The sequence below is a fragment of the Cibotium barometz genome, chromosome 36, assembly GCF_041138505.1.
Source record: "Cibotium barometz isolate CiBa-2024 chromosome 36, ASM4113850v1, whole genome shotgun sequence".
Taxonomy (NCBI): Eukaryota; Viridiplantae; Streptophyta; class Polypodiopsida; order Cyatheales; family Cibotiaceae; genus Cibotium; species Cibotium barometz.
The window spans coordinates 24,894,470-24,914,276 of NC_141081.1; the positions used below are offsets into that span (position 1 = coordinate 24,894,470).

At 41.9% G+C, this 19,807-nt stretch overlaps 2 protein-coding genes across 2 annotated transcripts; both read left to right on the forward strand.

Moving 5' to 3' along the window:
- Positions 1 to 10,809: 10,809 nt before the first annotated feature.
- On the forward strand, positions 10,810 to 11,794 carry LOC147617679 (uncharacterized). The gene is made up of 2 exons (XM_086775924.1): positions 10,810 to 10,950; positions 11,067 to 11,794. The coding sequence occupies exon 2, from the start codon at positions 11,088 to 11,090 to the stop codon at positions 11,622 to 11,624; it is 537 nt and encodes a 178-aa protein (XP_086632050.1). The 5' UTR covers positions 10,810 to 10,950; positions 11,067 to 11,087; the 3' UTR covers positions 11,625 to 11,794.
- A 6,249-nt stretch (positions 11,795 to 18,043) lies between these two features.
- LOC147617680 (uncharacterized) lies at positions 18,044 to 19,152 on the forward strand. The gene is made up of 2 exons (XM_086775925.1): positions 18,044 to 18,184; positions 18,301 to 19,152. Exon 2 carries the CDS (start codon positions 18,322 to 18,324, stop codon positions 18,856 to 18,858), a length of 537 nt encoding a protein of 178 aa, XP_086632051.1. The 5' UTR covers positions 18,044 to 18,184; positions 18,301 to 18,321; the 3' UTR covers positions 18,859 to 19,152.
- Positions 19,153 to 19,807: the final 655 nt, after the last annotated feature.

The window sequence follows — 19,807 nt, forward strand, 5'->3', positions numbered from 1 at the left end:
GTTGGATTCCCTTGTTCCATGTTCATTGATGATGTGCTACAAGTTTTAATCTCTATCTCAACATGGCTTATACTTGGGTAAAGTATGAGGAAATTTCTAGAAGGCTAAGAGAAATAGGAGATTACAATTGGGTGTAGTACTCTACCTTTTCTCATTTTTTGAATTGAAGTATCTAGATTTATTTTTAGCAAGTCTAGCATGATGGTTCTGTTTAAGTATATGAGGAAGGTCATTTAACAAAATTCTTAACAAGGCTCTACCAACAGACATTCAATGTAATAACTGCCTTATTATAATTTGCCTAATTTATTTTTAATAAGAAAGTGCATAGCCTAAGATTATCAAAATACCTATCTTTAAAAGAATAAATATTTCTTTAAATAACAAAGACCCAAAGACAATTTAAATGTGCATATTGATTAACAAGGTTAGTAAAAAGATATTTAATCTAAAATTTACATAAATGCTAATAAGAAGCCAAAATTACCCATCTTTAACAATAACATCAAGGCAGCCTAATATTTCCAAACAATATACAAGATCTATAAGAATTTAATTGAGCACACTTACATACCATGAGAAAATTAAAGGTGCCACAAAAGGTTTGATCATGACTTAGTAGCTTTACACAATTGGGAAGGGACTTATAAACATAGTAATAGAAATTTTGAAAACAAACATCATATTTTAAGTAGAAGAAAATATGTTAACCAAGGAATTGTATATGACAACGCTTACCTTGAAAATAAGTGTACCAGCACATTGATCTAGATTTTGAGAGATCCTTATAACCAAGAAATCTTGTATGATTCACCATATCCACAAGTTGAGGATAAGGCTTTGAGAAGATGGCTAGCAATTTTAACAACTTCTCCTTTCATTATCTAGTATTCATATTAAAAACAAGATTATTGAGAGCATATTGCGTTCTTATTATAAAAGTTGTAAATAATTATAAGTAAAATGACATATACTTATCATGCAAGTGATTTCAACATGGTCATTATTTCAATGATTTATTGTGGGCTCTTACCCCAATTGTTAACACTCATGAGCCTACACAAAGGTCATGAGTTCAAACCCAAACACCTCTGATGATAGCCCATGTTTCCAATTGTGTTTTAAGAAAATAATATTTTTGGATAGGAGTTAGGATGACTGCAAGTGCATGATGGTTGGGTCTAGATGGAATCAAGTCTAGCATCAAAGATCATAGGCAATATTCTCATTCCTTATAGAACGGAAGTTTTAAGGGCTTAAAGTCAATGCAATTAAGAGGTAAAATATACCATAATAATAAAAGTATAGATCTAATAATGCACAAAGTGATTAGAATGTAACTAGGATATTGACACCAACTTCTAGAGTTTCCTTTTGACAAGCACCCTTGCCCTTCAAAAATTAAATGAAAAAAGTAAAAAACATGAATTTTTTAGAGTTTATATGTAATTTTTGGCAAGGAGGATGAAACAATTTAACAAGTATTTGATAGTCAAAATGGAAAAAAGGAGGGGGGGGGCATGATGGCAATCAAAGCTTGGAGGCATGCTATACCCAAGAATATATCCAAAAACAATCTTTTAGTAACTAACTAAGGGTGGTTACATCAACACCATAGGTTTAAAAGTACGTCAAGACCATTAGAATTTGAGGCTTCCATTGTTGTGAGAAGAAGTGTTCTCAAAAAGATCACCATTTTCTTCTTACATCAGGTGTAATAGAGAATGCTCCATGTGCTACCCATGGTACAAGTGTGGGAAGAAGATCACAATTTTCTCATTACTTTACATAAGGTGTAATAGTAGAGAAGGCCCCATGCATTACCCATGGTACTACAAGGTGTAATAGAGAATGCGCCATGCATTGCCCATGGTACGATGTGGCAAGAAGAAATCTCTCTCGTAAGAGAGAATGCTCCCATGCATTACCCATGGTACAATGTGGCAAGAAGAAATCTCTCTTGTAACGGCACCACATCAAACTCACGAGATATATAATACCACATACAACACACGCTCACATGAGTCTTGATCTTCTCCTAGTGTTATATATGGTGGGGAACTGGCTTCATCTCTAGTGCTTACATTATTCAATGATTTCTTCAATCAAGGTTACTCGCTCCTTCTCTTCATCACATCAACCATGGCTCTTGGAGGCATGATCCACTGTCCCTCCTTGTTCAAGGTATCTATCTATGCATTGCTAAAATCCATCTATTGAAAGATTAACTCGTCCCTCCTTGTTCAAGCTATCTATCTATCCATTGCTAAAATCAATCTATCAAAAGGTTGATTATACAATTAGATTGCGTTGCACAAGGCTGAGGTAAACCATCCTCAATTTTGCTTGCACAGGTGGTCCTTCTGATGATGATGATGATGGTCGGTTTGGATGGTTTCGGCTCTGCTGTTGAAGGAGCGAGTTATTGCAGTGATGAAGATGAGGCTTTGAGCCTTGCTTTGCATTGTGTTACTTCGGGTAGTGTGGAGAGCCACCCTTCAAAGCCGTGTTGTGATGGGATGAAGCAACTGGTGCGAGGCATGACTCTAAGTTGCATGTGTGAGAGCTTGATCTCCGTTGGCGGTGTGGGCGCCCCCAGTCTTGTGGACAACTACGTTGAAGCATGCTCCATATCCGTGCCTCCCCATTTCCAATGCAAATTATAATTTATTTAATCCAACCAACAGTTCTCTCTCTCTCTCTCTCTCTATATATATATATATACACGAGTTGGCATACCTGTCTCCAACAAGCATATTATCAGTTTTGAGGCCCCTTTTCTTTCAGTTTTTTAGGCCCCTTTAGACCAGAGCTAGGAAATGCTACCATGTGTCACCCCTCCAGAGACCAAACTTAGGAAATGCTACTATGTGTCACCCCTCCAGAGACCAAAGCTAGGAAATACTACTATGTGTCACCCCTCCAATTGGAATCCCTTTTGAAATAAAGATATAGATAGATATTTATATACATGCATACTTCTCTCTCTAGTGTAAGTGTGTGTGTGTGTGTGTGTATATATATATATACACACACAATATACACACACACATGCATACTTCTCTCTCTCAAGTGTAAGTGTGTGTGTATATATATATATATATGTACATACACAATACACACATGCATACTTCTCTCTCTCAAGTGTAAGTGTGTGTGTATATATATATATATATATATATACATACACAATACACACACATGCATACTTCTCTCTCTCAAGTGTAAGTGTGTGTATATATATGTAATACACAATACACACACACACACATGCATACTTCTCTCTCTCAAGTGTAAGTGTGTGTGTATATATATATATATATGTACATACACAATACACACACACACACACATATGCACTCGCATATCGTTTACTCTTCGTTTATAGGTGGTATTATACAATTAATAGCTTATTAGATAAAGACGGACATTGATAAGCTCGTAGCCCGATTGGTCAACTGGGTTGGCTCAACACCTAGAGGCCCCTGAGTTCAAACTCCACCTAGAGGCCCCTGAGTTCAAACTCCACCTAGAGGCCCCCTAGTTCAAACTCCACTAGGGTATCCTCACTTGGTGCCAAATAAAATTTTGGGGAGTGTACCCTTCCCAATTTGTTTTTTTAAAAGATGGGACAAACCAATAATGTTTCATGCCTTAGTTTTTAAATAGTGATCCATGATCCAACAAAGGGATAATTCAAAGGGATAATTTATTCAAGGTCAGGGTGAGACTTAATATGAAGTAAAGATGACAAAGAGATTGAGCCTAATTCCACGCTTGAAAAAGTACACCTTTTGCTACAAGAAAGAGAGCCGGTAGAATTAGGACTTTCACTTGCCGAGATAAAGTCAATGAGGACAAAACAATAAGAGGATTAAAAAAAAGAAACAAGCGTGTTCCGGGATGATGTAGACAACAGTTGATACTTAATGGGTATACCGAGTTTCTAATGCTTGTGGGTGCTACAAACTGCATTAAGAACTACAAACATTGGACAACAACTCTCCAATCCATAAACACAAGGCAGTCAAACATAAGCAGGGCTAAAATGAAATCAAAGCAGGGAAGAATCCAGTCAACTCAATCCCTAGCAGAGACAATGTTGTCAAGGGGGAAGCCTGCAAAAATAAAACAAACAATCAAAAACCCAAAATAGCAAAAATTGAGCAAAATGCCATATTCAAGGACTCTAAACAAAGCCTTGAGAAGTCACTAAAATAGTGTACAAAATCCAAGGACAATAGTGGGGAAGGTGATGTAATTCGCATTCCATCAAACTTCAAGAAATATACCATTGAGGATAGGAAAATTATTCTTCAAGTACCTCAAAGGGTGAAACCAACTATAGTGGGAGAATCCTACGGTCTGGAGGATGCAAAAAAGGTTGATCTAGCAGAACCAGGATAGAAACCTTGTCCTGTGTACATTGCTATGGATTTGAAAAAAGAGGAAGAAATGCTATAGATTTCCACCTTGAAGGAGTATAAAGATGTTTTTGTGTAGAGCTATAAGGATCTCAAGGGTGTGGATCCTGCCATTTGTCAACACACCATAGCAATGAGGGAGGATGCAAAGCCACAAAAACTACAACCTTACATGTACAATGATAATTTTGGTCAAAAAATCAAGGAGGAGATTTGATAAGCTTTTAGTGTTGGGGTATAATGCCCAATATGGCCGTAAGGCCGGGCGCCGCCCAATAGTTCTCTTGTATATAGTTCGTACGCTGCTGCAACAATCGCACGACCATTATACACTTTGCTGGTAGTATTTGAATGGACTGAGGAATGTGACACAGCTTTTGAAAAGCAAAAAAAAAGCCTTAGTCATTGCACCAATATTGAAATCCTTAAATTGGAATAAGGAATTCTATGTTCACATCAATGCATCCAATTTTGCAACCTCACACAACCTCGTGATCATAAAATGGATTTCCCAATTTTAGATGCAAGCTAACATTTGAATGCGGTTGAAAATAATTACACAACAACAAAGCAAGAAGGGCTGACAATGATCTATGTTGTAAAGAAGTTTTGCCATTATCTATTGGCAAATCATTCTTTTAGAATTTGACTTCATGGTAGTGGTAAAGAAAGGGTCTACTCAGGACCATTTGAGCAAAATTTCTATTGTGAAGCACCAAAGGGGGTAGATAATGACCTCCCAGATGCAACTTTATTTAATATAGAGTCTGTACCATGCTATAGTGAGCGCATTGCTAGATTCTTGTCTACTACAATCTGGGATGACAAGATAGCTGATCTTACATGTCATGCAAATTTCTTGGATGCCTGCTAAAGGTTTTAATTGATATTAAGGAGACTTTACTACCTAGGGACAGGCGAGGTTTTACGCTTAGTTGCTAACTCAGATGAGTACCAAGATTTGGTTGTTGAAGCTCACGTGAGTATTTCAAGCCAACATTTCTCAAGAAAGGGAATATATTGTATATAGTGATAGAGAGTGCCATATCTTGTTCACAAGGTTGTGGATACTCATGGGCCCTCTTTCTATGTAAATGTACATGGGGCCACTTTGTATGAGGTAGAGGATTTTCTTGGTGCTAGAGGGACATGGGCTTTGGTTGGATGGTCTCTATCTGTTGAGATGTTGTCACCTTCTCAAGGATGCTTAGACATGGATTACCCTTTGTCCAAGACAACCTCAAAGATTACACACATTGTTGTTTCACAGCCTCTTTCTTCTCCCACAAGATGCATGAGGATTGTCTTGGGGAATGTGTAGGGGATGGGAGGTCCTTATTTTATGCCCTATCATGGTAGGTTGTGATAGAATTCGCAAAGATGGTAGGTTGTGATAGAATTTGCAAAATGTTTGGTTAGTAGCGGCATTGGTGTGCTTATGATTCATGAACGAGAGTCGTATTTGGCTAACTGATACTGCATGGTCACTGTGAAACTTTTATGGCATCACGATATGAACTTTTGGGCGCCCAAGGGAGTATGTATGTCTATTATGGACTCTTGGCAACATGCTATTTTGGACAGTGGAGTGATAGTCCCTTAGCATTCCCAATGGATGATTATGTGGTTTGCAAAGTGTAGAGTGGGTTTGCTGAATGTACATGCCCCTAACCATGCGAGCGCGTAGAGTTTTGGGGATAGATCTTTGATGCATTGCTAGGAATGATGCACTGGTGTGTAAGGAGGGGTTTTAAGTATGATTAAGGACCCTTATCTGACAGAGTAGGAAACAATCATTCTATAGTAGAGGGGGGTGAGCTGGCGGCCTCAGAGCATCTATGTATGTATTTGAGGACATCATATGTATGGCATCATGAGGGATATTGTCATGAGTGGGGTAGCCTTTGCTTAGACTAGCGGGTGAGGGGCTCTAGCTTGTCATAGCTCGATTGTTTCTATGAAGGGGATTGGTTGGAGACTCAAGAGGGCTTAGTAGGGATCTTGGTTGGGACTACCTTGTTTTATCATGCCCTAGTTATCCTGACTTTGGAGGAGAGTCACAAGGGTCAGTCTATGCACATTCTTGAGAGTGTTCTTTTAGATGCTCACCTTTCAAAGCATTGGGGTGCAAGTCAGGTGAGAGAGGGAGAGATGGCCTGGTAGGCATCTCTAGCGTGGAGTTTCTCTTTTTGAGAGGTAGCTTAGGACAGGGTGGCTTAGTCTTGATAGGGGGAGCATCGACTTCATTAAGACATGACTTTGTTGTAAAGACTGCAGGAGGAACATCTTGATAGCCCATAGCAGCTGAGAGTTCTTGCAGTTTGAGAGAGAGTATTGTAGGTTGACCCTCACCTTGGAGAGGTAGTAGAAATGGATGCCAATTGGCTTCGATGGGTCTAAGAGAGCTACCCCCTACTAGCAAAATTAGAAAAGGGATTCATTTGAGTGGCGATGGTGGGATAGATCCCCACCCCCTGCCCAGGTTACCCGCGCAAAATTTCCTTTATTTTGGTACACTGCTAGTTTGGGGTGTCAAATCTCTAACGGCGGGTAGGCGCCGAGGGCCACTCTAGTGGCAACTAATGAGAGCACTAAAATCACCAAAGAGCAAAGTTCTAGAGAGTTTCAATGTGTGAGTGGGAAAAGGTCTGCCTCTGAAGGGAAATGTCCAGCATCTTTGCATGTGCAGGGCCAATCTACTAGGGGCATCTCAGTGGGGTAAGAAAGGAGGTGCACCCCAAAGTTCTATAGAGGGAAACTCATACATGAAAACATGGACATGTACCAGGAGGATTATACTATCTTGAACACGCGATCTTTGAACATGTACCAGGAGGATTATACTATCTTGAATACAGGATCTTTGATGTCATCAACAAGAATCCCCTTAACTCATGCATAAGCCATGTACGTCGCTTTTCACAATGTGAAAGGGAGACAATTAGTCGTGCTGGTTGCAATGCTATAATGCCCAGCTCCTTGGCCATGGTCTCGGAGATAATATTCACTCCCGATCCTCCATCCAATAGTACTCCTGGTATTGTGCACCATCTGATTTGCACTATCACCTCTATGACTATAGTGTCGACTTCTGGTACTATCTCAGCTTCAACTGTCTGACACTCTATTTCCTTCACCTTGTTTGGCAGCTTTTCCTTTGCCTTCTGATCTGATCTTGAAAGCTTTTGGATCAGTTGTTGCTTAAAGTTGGGTACTAAAGTAAGCAACTGATCTACGGTTATGCTTAGCTTTAAATTATTAATCAATTCATCCCATAAATCATATTTGGAAACTTGATTGTTTCCTGATGTTCTTTCTTCATCTGCTACCATCTTGCATTCCATTAGGTGAGTCACTTACCTTGTCAGAAGTCTTTTGCTTCCGTCTTCTTTATTGGGGAGGTCTTTCCTTCCTAGACATTGTAAGTCGGAAGGACTTCTGCTTCCGCTTGATCCTGTTCTGCCCTGGTCGGAAGGATTCCTACTTTTGCTTTGTCTGCCCCGTAGGCTTTTCCCTATGTCTTGTTCTTCTGGCACCCTTGGTGCGACTAGTATTGTGTTCATCCAGTGCTCTCGTCTGAACATTGTTTTACTATTCCCTTGTGCTGTTGGGCTTCTCTTCCTTGGCACATTGTCTTCTGCTATGGTATGGACTTTTTTAGTTCTCTTGGTATCCAGAGGTTTGAGGGATTGATCTTCCTCTTCATGAACCTTCATCTTTTCGAAGGCTATTTCTGCCTTCCTGGTCTCCTCCGCAGTTGAAGGGGCGGACACCCATTTGACAGTGACTTTGGTTGCCAAGTCGTCGGAATCAACATACCCTAACCTTGTGCTTCCTGCACTTCCCTGGTTGCTTCTTGTCTGATTCAGCGGCTTGCTCCTCCAAGTCTACCTGTCTGGCAGCAGTTGAAGGGGCGGACACCCATTTGACAGTGACTTTGGTTGCCAAGTCGGAATCAGCATACCCTAACCTTGTGCTTCCTGCACTTCCTTGGTTGCTTCTTGTCTGATTCGGGCTTGCTCCTCCAAGTCCAGTTGTCTGGCAGTCTTTTGCCCTAGCATGTCGGACTTCTTTTGCATAGACCTGGTTTTATGATATTTACTTCAGGTGTTGTTTCCATTTGTTGGATGTGAACCATATTTATGGCTGTGGTAGTCTCTCCATCCACCCAGAGCTCTATGAAGAAACGCAACTACAGCTCTATAAAGAAACGTGCAACACACGGATGTTGGATGTATTCGAAACAAGGGGCCTCTGCGAGGCAAGATGTGTTGAGCGGTATGATGTAACTGGTGGCATACATCAAATCTGCATTGGAGAGGAGGTGACATTGACTATCAGAGCAAGAGCAGAGGTGATGTGTGATTTGTGATCGTCCTCGAGTTGAAGTAGTGAATTTGGAGTCGATCAAGTGAAGGCGGCCCAATAAGGTAAGAGTTTCACATTGAGCATAAGCCACAAGAGTTTGATCGGGACAGCAACAACCAAGGATGTAGAGAGAGAGAGAGAGAAAGAGAGAGAGAGAGAGATCCAAGGAATTGATGAGTTCTTGTCATGAAGACACGTGGACACTAGAAGAAGACGTCACCACCCATGCGGCTGTTGTTCAAGTGCTGTTGTTCATTGCACCACACACACTTACAAGGGCACTAGGTTGTCGTTGGTTTGTTCATGTCATGCACCTGTTGTTCATCTTTTACAAGGGCGCGGCTTGCTTTTATGCAGAGAGCAGAGAGAGAGGGAAAAGGGGGGGTGGTTGTGTTGTGCTCTTAAGATTCCTTTTAGAAGGTTGCTTTGAGGAGGTCCGAGGGTGGGGCCCTGTGCGGGTTCCGGTATTCAAACCCGCAACGTGGTGGAATTTGGACGACTTTGGAAGGTTGCGCTGGCCAGCAAGTCGTGCTCAGGACCCACTGTTGGGTATTCCATTGCGGCTAGTTTGGTACTTTCTGCCTTTGCGTCCTTCACAAGAAGTTTTGGGCATTTTCCCATGTGGGAAAGAGACCCACTTTCCCTTATGTTTCCCTATAGTGTGTCAACATCATGAGCTTCTGGAGACGAGACTCCGCATACCTAGCTAGGTGTGGTGGGGGGGCAGGGGGCTGCCACCCCCCTCTGCCCCCCCCCCATCGCACCTAGCTAGGTATGCTCCCCCTCACCTGCAGAAGCTCATGATGTTGTCGTAATCCTCCATGTGGGAATCGTAGTTGGAAAATGTCAAACTTCTTGTGCTTTAAGGCACCTTAGCAAGGGGGGGCCGGCAGCCCCCTGTGCCCCACCGCACCTAGCTAGGTATGCTCCGCCACGCCTGCAGAAGCTCATGATGTTGTTGTAATCCTCCATGTGGGAGTCATAGTGGGAAAATGTCTAAAACTTCTTGTGTCTTAAGCCACCTTAGCAAGGCCATGTGATGCAAAAGAAGGGGGGGTCTGATAAGGCAGAGCAGTCACGAGGGGTTCTCTGATAGTGATCAGGCTGCAAGTCTCTGCTGCCAATAAACGGTCATCTCGATTTGATTTTATGCTTTCAAATTGTTTGGTCGTGCAAGGTATGGTCCTACTAAGATAGTTATTTCTCAACATAACACCCATTATAAATTGGCAAAAAGGGTTAAAGTGGTTTACTAGTACCACAGGGTAAAACAAAATTTTATGCTTTCAAGGACAACCTCATTCAGTTCAATAGACAAAAAAGGACCTCATTCAGTTCTTCCAAGTTTTTTAATTGTTTTGTCCCTTGTCATGTGGAATCGTGCATGTATATATAACACAGTCTAAGGCTTTAATTCATGACTTGGAGGGAAACAAGTTATATTCATGAATTAAAGCCTAGACTATATTATATATACGTGCATGTATATATAACATAGTCTAGGCTTTAATTCATGACTTGGAGGGAAACAAGTTATATTCATGAATTAAAGCCTAGACTATGTTATATGAACATGCATGTTATATATACATGTATATAGGTGGGTAGGTAGATAGATTGATAGATAGGTGGTCACAATTTATTCATTTTTGGATAACTTTTATCAATGCTGCATGATGATGTTGATGTGAGTTTGTTTAATTGTAGCAGCAAGTGAATGTGTCGGTGAAAAGAAATGGTCTAGATAGATGGATGGATGGGTGTGTGGGTGGGTCAATGGATAGATTGATGGAAAGATACATAAAGTGATGGATGGATAGGTAGAGAGATTGATAGATAGGTGGGTAGGTAGGTAGGTAGTGTGGCGATTGATTGATGATGAGCTGGATGGACTTTGGAGACAGCTTTGGATTATGCGACTGTGGACGACTCAGAAGACTCCAGAAAAGCTTGAATAATGAGAGTCCTCAATTCATTTTCGAATTGAGGACTCAATTATTCAAGCTTTTCTAGGAGTCTAAGTCGTCCACGTGCTGAGACAAACAACGGCGGCGAAGATGAAGGCGGGGACGAAGAACAGGTCCCACTCGGACGAGCACTTAAACCCCTGCAAAACGAATGTAATCCGCCACTCCTGCACAACTCTCTTCTCCTCTCGGTGAGTCAGTGGCCCATCTTAAAACAAACTACAGTACTTTAGTTCGACCACCTCTTCTTGATCGGCGCATTGAGTGTCTACTAGTATCTGTCTGACTCGTTTTGCTTGCCTTACAGGGACCTTTCTGACTTCTGACAATGGCGAACATCAACGGAAAGGGCATCGCGTACGCGCTCCTGCCTGTGCTTCTGCTGCAGCTGCTCACGAGCCTCGTCGGGGCAGTTGACATTATATTCTACACAAGCACCTCTGCATGCAGTGGTGGTGGGTACTCGTTCAACGGCGTCGCTGCTCAGGTGTGCTGCGCAGTGAGTGCCAGCAGCGGGGGTTCTGTGCTGGTCACGAGTGCATCAAGCAGCGTCGCGAGCCAATTCTACAGAGGTGGAGCCTGCACCACCCAGGTGGGAACGGGATCTGGCGACTTCTGCTTAGTTGGCGGCCAGTTCACCGGAGCGTTCTGGTTCAATGGCAGACGCCGATCGCTCTTGGGCGATGCTGGTTGTGATAGCGTGATGAAGCCAACAGGAGTCGTCTACACTGAAGATGCCTCCCAGGGCCACTGGATGCTCACTTGCTCCGATGCAGCTGAGTTGTTCTCGCAGATGCAGAATGTGACGGATGCAGAGAAAGTGAATTGGCTCATGGCTCGAGGTGCCACCTACGTCCTGCTCTGAAGCTTGCATTGCATATGGCGAATAAATTGTAACGCAGCTACGTCCCAATTTCCCAAAAGGTTATAGCTAAGGCTGCAAGCAAGCAAGGATGTGTAATTTAATAAGGTGTGGCGAAGATATGCTTATGGTTAAAATAAAAACGCCTCAATTACTTAAAAAACATTCTCATATCCACATTCCTTTCATGAATTTTTTTAAAAAAAAATAAAGGACCTCTTATTCTATTACGATGATATACCATCATAAGATGATGTCTTGTACGCTTTACACATGCAAGAATGATTTTTAACATAGTTGGATTCCCTTGTTCCATGTTCATTGATGATGTGCTACAAGTTTTAATCTCTATCTCAACATGGCTTATACTTGGGTAAAGTATGAGGAAATTTCTAGAAGGCTAAGAGAAATAGGAGATTACAATTGGGTGTAGTACTCTACCTTTTCTCATTTTTTGAATTGAAGTATCTAGATTTATTTTTAGCAAGTCTAGCATGATGGTTCTGTTTAAGTATATGAGGAAGGTCATTTAACAAAATTCTTAACAAGGCTCTACCAAAAGACATTCAATGTAATAACTGCCTTATTATAATTTGCCTAATTTATTTTTAATAAGAAAGTGCATAGCCTAAGATTATCAAAATACCTATCTTTAAAAGAATAAATATTTCTTTAAATAACAAAGACTCAAAGACAATTTAAATGTGCATATTGATTAACAAGGTTAGTAAAAAGATATTTAATCTAAAATTTACATAAATGCTAATAGGAAGCCAAAATTACCCATCTTTAACAATAACATCAAGGCAGCCTAATATTTCCAAACAATATACAAGATCTATAAGAATTTAATTGAGCACACTTACATACCATGAGAAAATTAAAGGTGCCACAAAAGGTTTGATCATGACTTAGTAGCTTTACACAATTGGGAAGGGACTTATAAACATAGTAATAGAAATTTTGAAAACAAACATCATATTTTAAGTAGAAGAAAATATGTTAACCAAGGAATTGTATATGACAACGCGTACCTTGAAAATAAGTGTACCAACGCATTGATCTAGATTTTGAGAGATCCTTATAACCAAGAAATCTTGTATGATTCACCATATCCACAAGTTGAGGATAAGGCTTTGAAAAGATGGCTAGCAATTTTAACAACTTCTCCTTTCATTATCTAGTATTCATATTAAAAACAAGATTATTGAGAACATATTGCGTTCTTATTATAAAAGTTATAAATAATTATAAGTAAAATGACATATACTTATCATGCAAGTGATTTCATTACACACATTGTTGTTTCACAGCCTCTTTCTTCTCCCACAAGATGCATGAGGATTGTCTTGGGGAATGTGTAGGGGATGGGAGGTCCTTATTTTATGCCCTATCATGGTAGGTTGTGATAGAATTCGCAAAGATGGTAGGTTGTGATAGAATTTGCAAAATGTTTGGTTAGTAGCGGCATTGGTGTGCTTATGATTCATGATCGAGAGTCGTATTTGGCTAACTGATACTGCATGGTCACTGTGAAACTTTTATGGCATCACGATATGAACTTTTGGGTGCCCAAGGGAGTATGTATGTCTATTATGGACTCTTGGCAACATGCTATTTTGGACAGTGGAGTGATAGTCCCTTAGCATTCCCAATGGATGATTATGTGGTTTGCAAAGTGTAGAGTGGGTTTGCTGAATGTACATGCCCCTAACCATGCGAGCGCGTAGAGTTTTGGGGATAGATCTTTGATGCATTGCTAGGAATGATGCACTGGTGTGTAAGGAGGGGTTTTAAGTATGATTAAGGACCCTTATCTGACAGAGTAGGAAACAATCATTCTATAGTAGAGGGGGGTGAGCTGGCGGCCTCAGAGCATCTATGTATGTATTTGAGGACATCATATGTATGGCATCATGAGGGATATTGTCATGAGTGGGGTAGCCTTTGCTTAGACTAGCGGGTGAGGGGCTCTAGCTTGTCATAGCTCGATTGTTTCTATGAAGGGGATTGGTTGGAGACTCAAGAGGGCTTAGTAGGGATCTTGGTTGGGACTACCTTGTTTTATCATGCCCTAGTTATCCTGACTTTGGAGGAGAGTCACAAGGGTCAGTCTATGCACATTCTTGAGAGTGTTCTTTTAGATGCTCACCTTTCAAAGCATTGGGGTGCAAGTCAGGTGAGAGAGGGAGAGATGGCCAGGTAGGCATCTCTAGCGTGGAGTTTCTCTTTTTGAGAGGTAGCTTAGGACAGGGTGGCTTAGTCTTGATAGGGGGAGCATCGACTTCATTAAGACATGACTTTGTTGTAAAGACTGCAGGAGGAACATCTTGATAGCCCATAGTAGCTGAGAGTTCTTGCAGTTTGAGAGAGAGTATTGTAGGTTGACCCTCACCTTGGAGAGGTAGTAGAAATGGATGCCAATTGGCTTCGATGGGTCTAAGAGAGCTCCCCCTACTAGCAAAATTAGAAAAGGGATTCATTTGAGTGGCGATGGTGGGATAGATCCCCACCCCCTGCCCAGGTTACCCGCGCAAAATTTCCTTTATTTTGGTACACTGCTAGTTTGGGGTGTCAAATCTCTAACGGCGGGTAGGCGCCGAGGGCCACTCTAGTGGCAACTAATGAGAGCACTAAAATCACCAAAGAGCAAAGTTCTAGAGAGTTTCAATGTGTGAGTGGGAAAAGGTCTGCCTCTGAAGGGAAATGTCCAGCATCTTTGCATGTGCAGGGCCAATCTACTAGGGGCATCTCAGTGGGGTAAGAAAGGAGGTGCACCCCAAAGTTCTATAGAGGGAAACTCATACATGAAAACATGGACATGTACCAGGAGGATTATACTATCTTGAACACGCGATCTTTGAACATGTACCAGGAGGATTATACTATCTTGAATACAGGATCTTTGATGTCATCAACAAGAATCCCCTTAGCTCATGCATAAGCCATGTACGTCGCTTTTCACAATGTGAAAGGGAGACAATAAGTCGTGCTGGTTGCAATGCTATAATGCCCAGCTCCTTGGCCATGGTCTCGGAGATAATATTCACTCCCGATCCTCCATCCAATAGTACTCCTGGTATTGTGCGCCATCTGATTTGCACTATCACCTCTATGACTATAGTGTCGACTTCTGGTACTATCTCAGCTTCAACTGTCTGACACTCTATTTCCTTCACCTTGTTTGGCAGCTTTTCCTTTGCCATCTGATCTGATCTTAAAAGCTTTTGGACCAGTTGTTGCTTAAAGTTGGGTACTAAAGTAAGCAACTGATCTACGGTTATGCTTAGCTTTAAATTATTAATCAATTCATCCCATAAATCATATTTGGAAACTTGATTGTTTCCTGATGTTCTTTCTTCATCTGCTACCATCTTGCATTCCATTAGGTGAGTCACTTACCTTGTCAGAAGTCTTTTGCTTCCGTCTTCTTTATTGGGGAGGTCTTTCCTTCCTAGACATCGTAAGTCGGAAGGACTTCTGCTTCTGCTTGATCCTGTTCTGCCCTGGTCGGAAGGATTCCTACTTTTGCTTTGTCTGCCCCGTAGGCTTTTCCCTATGTCTTGTTCTTCTGGCACCCTTGGTGCGACTAGTATTGTGTTCATCCAGTGCTCTCGTCTGAACATTGTTTTACTATTCCCTTGTGCTGTTGGGCTTCTCTTCCTTGGCACATTGTCTTCTGCTATGGTATGGACTTTTTTAGTTCTCTTGGTATCCAGAGGTTTGAGGGATTGATCTTCCTCTTCATGAACCTTCATCTTTTCGAAGGCTATTTCTGCCTTCCTGGTCTCCTCCGCAGTTGAAGGGGCGGACACCCATTTGATAGTGACTTTGGTTGCCAAGTCGTCGGAATCAACATACCCTAACCTTGTGCTTCCTGCACTTCCCTGGTTGCTTCTTGTCTGATTCAGCGGCTTGCTCCTCCAAGTCTACCTGTCTGGCAGCAGTTGAAGGGGCGGACACCCATTTGACAGTGACTTTGGTTGCCAAGTCGGAATCAGCATACCCTAACCTTGTGCTTCCTGCACTTCCTTGGTTGCTTCTTGTCTGATTCGGGCTTGCTCCTCCAAGTCCAGTTGTCTGGCAGTCTTTTGCCCTAGCATGTCGGACTTCTTTTGCATAGACCTGGTTTTATGATATTTACTTCAGGTGTTGTTTCCATTTGTTGGATGTGAACCATATTTATGGCTGTGGTAGTCTCTCCATCCACCCAGAGCTCTATGAAGAAACGCAACTACAGCTCTATAAAGAAACGTGCAACACACGGGATGTTGGATGTATTCGAAACAAGGGGCCTCTGCGAGGCAAGATGTGTTGAGCGGTATGATGTAACTGGTGGCATACATCAAATCTGCATTGGAGAGGAGGTGACATTGACTATCAGAGCAAGAGCAGAGGTGATGTGTGATTTGTGATCGTCCTCGAGTTGAAGTAGTGAATTTGGAGTCGATCAAGTGAAGGCGGCCCAATAAGGTAAGAGTTTCACATTGAGCATAAGCCACAAGAGTTTGATCGGGACAGCAACAACCAAGGATGTAGAGAGAGAGAGAGAGAAAGAGAGAGAGAGAGAGATCCAAGGAATTGATGAGTTCTTGTCATGAAGACACGTGGACACTAGAAGAAGACGTCACCACCCATGCGGCTGTTGTTCAAGTGCTGTTGTTCATTGCACCACACACACTTACAAGGGCACTAGGTTGTCGTTGGTTTGTTCATGTCATGCACCTGTTGTTCATCTTTTACAAGGGCGCGGCTTGCTTTTATGCAGAGAGCAGAGAGAGAGGGAAAAGGGGGGGTGGTTGTGTTGTGCTCTTAAGATTCCTTTTAGAAGGTTGCTTTGAGGAGGTCCGAGGGTGGGGCCCTGTGCGGGTTCCGGTATTCAAACCCGCAACGTGGTGGAATTTGGACGACTTTGGAAGGTTGCGCTGGCCAGCAAGTCGTGCTCAGGACCCACTGTTGGGTATTCCATTGCGGCTAGTTTGGTACTTTCTGCCTTTGCGTCCTTCACAAGAAGTTTTGGGCATTTTCCCATGTGGGAAAGAGACCCACTTTCCCTTATGTTTCCCTATAGTGTGTCAACATCATGAGCTTCTGGAGACGAGACTCCGCATACCTAGCTAGGTGTGGTGGGGGGGCAGGGGGCTGCCACCCCCCTCTGCCCCCCCCCCCATCGCACCTAGCTAGGTATGCTCCCCCTCACCTGCAGAAGCTCATGATGTTGTCGTAATCCTCCATGTGGGAATCGTAGTTGGAAAATGTCAAACTTCTTGTGCTTTAAGGCACCTTAGCAAGGGGGGGCCGGCAGCCCCCTGTGCCCCACCGCACCTAGCTAGGTATGCTCCGCCACGCCTGCAGAAGCTCATGATGTTGTTGTAATCCTCCATGTGGGAGTCATAGTGGGAAAATGTCTAAAACTTCTTGTGTCTTAAGCCACCTTAGCAAGGCCATGTGATGCAAAAGAAGGGGGGGTCTGATAAGGCAGAGCAGGGGTTCTCTGATAGTGATCAGGCTGCAAGTCTCTGCTGCCAATAAACGGTCATCTCGATTTGATTTTATGCTTTCAAATTGTTTGGTCGTGCAAGGTATGGTCCTACTAAGATAGTTATTTCTCAACATAACACCCATTATAAATTGGCAAAAAGGGTTAAAGTGGTTTACTAGTACCACAGGGTAAAACAAAATTTTATGCTTTCAAGGACAACCTCATTCAGTTCAATAGACAAAAAAGGACCTCATTCAGTTCTTCCAAGTTTTTTAATTGTTTTGTCCCTTGTCATGTGGAATCGTGCATGTATATATAACACAGTCTAAGGCTTTAATTCATGACTTGGAGGGAAACAAGTTATATTCATGAATTAAAGCCTAGACTATATTATATATACGTGCATGTATATATAACATAGTCTAGGCTTTAATTCATGACTTGGAGGGAAACAAGTTATATTCATGAATTAAAGCCTAGACTATGTTATATGAACATGCATGTTATATATACATGTATATAGGTGGGTAGGTAGATAGATTGATAGATAGGTGGTCACAATTTATTCATTTTTGGATAACTTTTATCAATGCTGCATGATGATGTTGATGTGAGTTTGTTTAATTGTAGCAGCAAGTGAATGTGTCGGTGAAAAGAAATGGTCTAGATAGATGGATGGATGGGTGTGTGGGTGGGTCAATGGATAGATTGATGGAAAGATACATAAAGTGATGGATGGATAGGTAGAGAGATTGATAGATAGGTGGGTAGGTAGGTAGGTAGTGTGGCGATTGATTGATGATGAGCTGGATGGACTTTGGAGACAGCTTTGGATTATGCGACTGTGGACGACTCAGAAGACTCCAGAAAAGCTTGAATAATGAGAGTCCTCAATTCATTTTCGAATTGAGGACTCAATTATTCAAGCTTTTCTAGGAGTCTAAGTCGTCCACGTGCTGAGACAAACAACGGCGGCGAAGATGAAGGCGGGGACGAAGAACAGGTCCCACTCGGACGAGCACTTAAACCCCTGCAAAACGAATGTAATCCGCCACTCCTGCACAACTCTCTTCTCCTCTCGGTGAGTCAGTGGCCCATCTTAAAACAAACTACAGTACTTTAGTTCGACCACCTCTTCTTGATCGGCGCATTGAGTGTCTACTAGTATCTGTCTGACTCGTTTTGCTTGCCTTACAGGGACCTTTCTGACTTCTGACAATGGCGAACATCAACGGAAAGGGCATCGCGTACGCGCTCCTGCCTGTGCTTCTGCTGCAGCTGCTCACGAGCCTCGTCGGGGCAGTTGACATTATATTCTACACAAGCACCTCTGCATGCAGTGGTGGTGGGTACTCGTTCAACGGCGTCGCTGCTCAGGTGTGCTGCGCAGTGAGTGCCAGCAGCGGGGGTTCTGTGCTGGTCACGAGTGCATCAAGCAGCGTCGCGAGCCAATTCTACAGAGGTGGAGCCTGCACCACCCAGGTGGGAACGGGATCTGGCGACTTCTGCTTAGTTGGCGGCCAGTTCACCGGAGCGTTCTGGTTCAATGGCAGACGCCGATCGCTCTTGGGCGATGCTGGTTGTGATAGCGTGATGAAGCCAACAGGAGTCGTCTACACTGAAGATGCCTCCCAGGGCCACTGGATGCTCACTTGCTCCGATGCAGCTGAGTTGTTCTCGCAGATGCAGAATGTGACGGATGCAGAGAAAGTGAATTGGCTCATGGCTCGAGGTGCCACCTACGTCCTGCTCTGAAGCTTGCATTGCATATGGCGAATAAATTGTAACGCAGCTACGTCCCAATTTCCCAAAAGGTTATAGCTAAGGCTGCAAGCAAGCAAGGATGTGTAATTTAATAAGGTGTGGCGAAGATATGCTTATGGTTAAAATAAAAACGCCTCAATTACTTAAAAAACATTCTCATATCCACATTCCTTTCATGAATTTTTTTTTAAAAAAAATAAAGGACCTCTTATTCTATTACGATGATATACCATCATAAGATGATGTCTTGTACGCTTTACACATGCAAGAATGATTTTTAACATAGTTGGATTCCCTTGTTCCATGTTCATTGATGATGTGCTACAAGTTTTAATCTCTATCTCAACATGGCTTATACTTGGGTAAAGTATGAGGAAATTTCTAGAAGGCTAAGAGAAATAGGAGATTACAATTGGGTGTAGTACTCTACCTTTTCTCATTTTTTGAATTGAAGTATCTAGATTTATTTTTAGCAAGTCTAGCATGATGGTTTTGTCTAAGTATATGAGGAAGGTCATTTAACAAAATTCTTAACAAGGCTCTACCAACAGACATTCAATGTAATAACTGCCTTATTATAATTTGCCTAATTTATTTTTAATAAGAAAGTGCATAGCCTAAGATTATCAAAATACCTATCTTTAAAAGAATAAATATTTCTTTAAATAACAAAGACCCAAAGACAATTTAAATGTGCATATTGATTAACAAGGTTAGTAAAAAGATATTTAATCTAAAATTTACATAAATGCTAATAGGAAGCCAAAATTACCCATCTTTAACAATAACATCAAGGCAGCCTAATATTTCCAAACAATATACAAGATCTATAAGAATTTAATTGAGCACACTTACATACCATGAGAAAATTAAAGGTGCCACAAAAGGTTTAATCATGACTTAGTAGCTTTACACAATTGGGAAGGGACTTCTAAACATA

Excerpts from the sequence above, each read along its gene's own strand:
- LOC147617680 (XM_086775925.1), top strand. The coding sequence starts at position 18,322 with ATGGCGAACATCAACGGAAAGGGCATCGCGTACGCGCTCCTGCCTGTG.
- LOC147617679 (XM_086775924.1), top strand. The coding sequence starts at position 11,088 with ATGGCGAACATCAACGGAAAGGGCATCGCGTACGCGCTCCTGCCTGTG.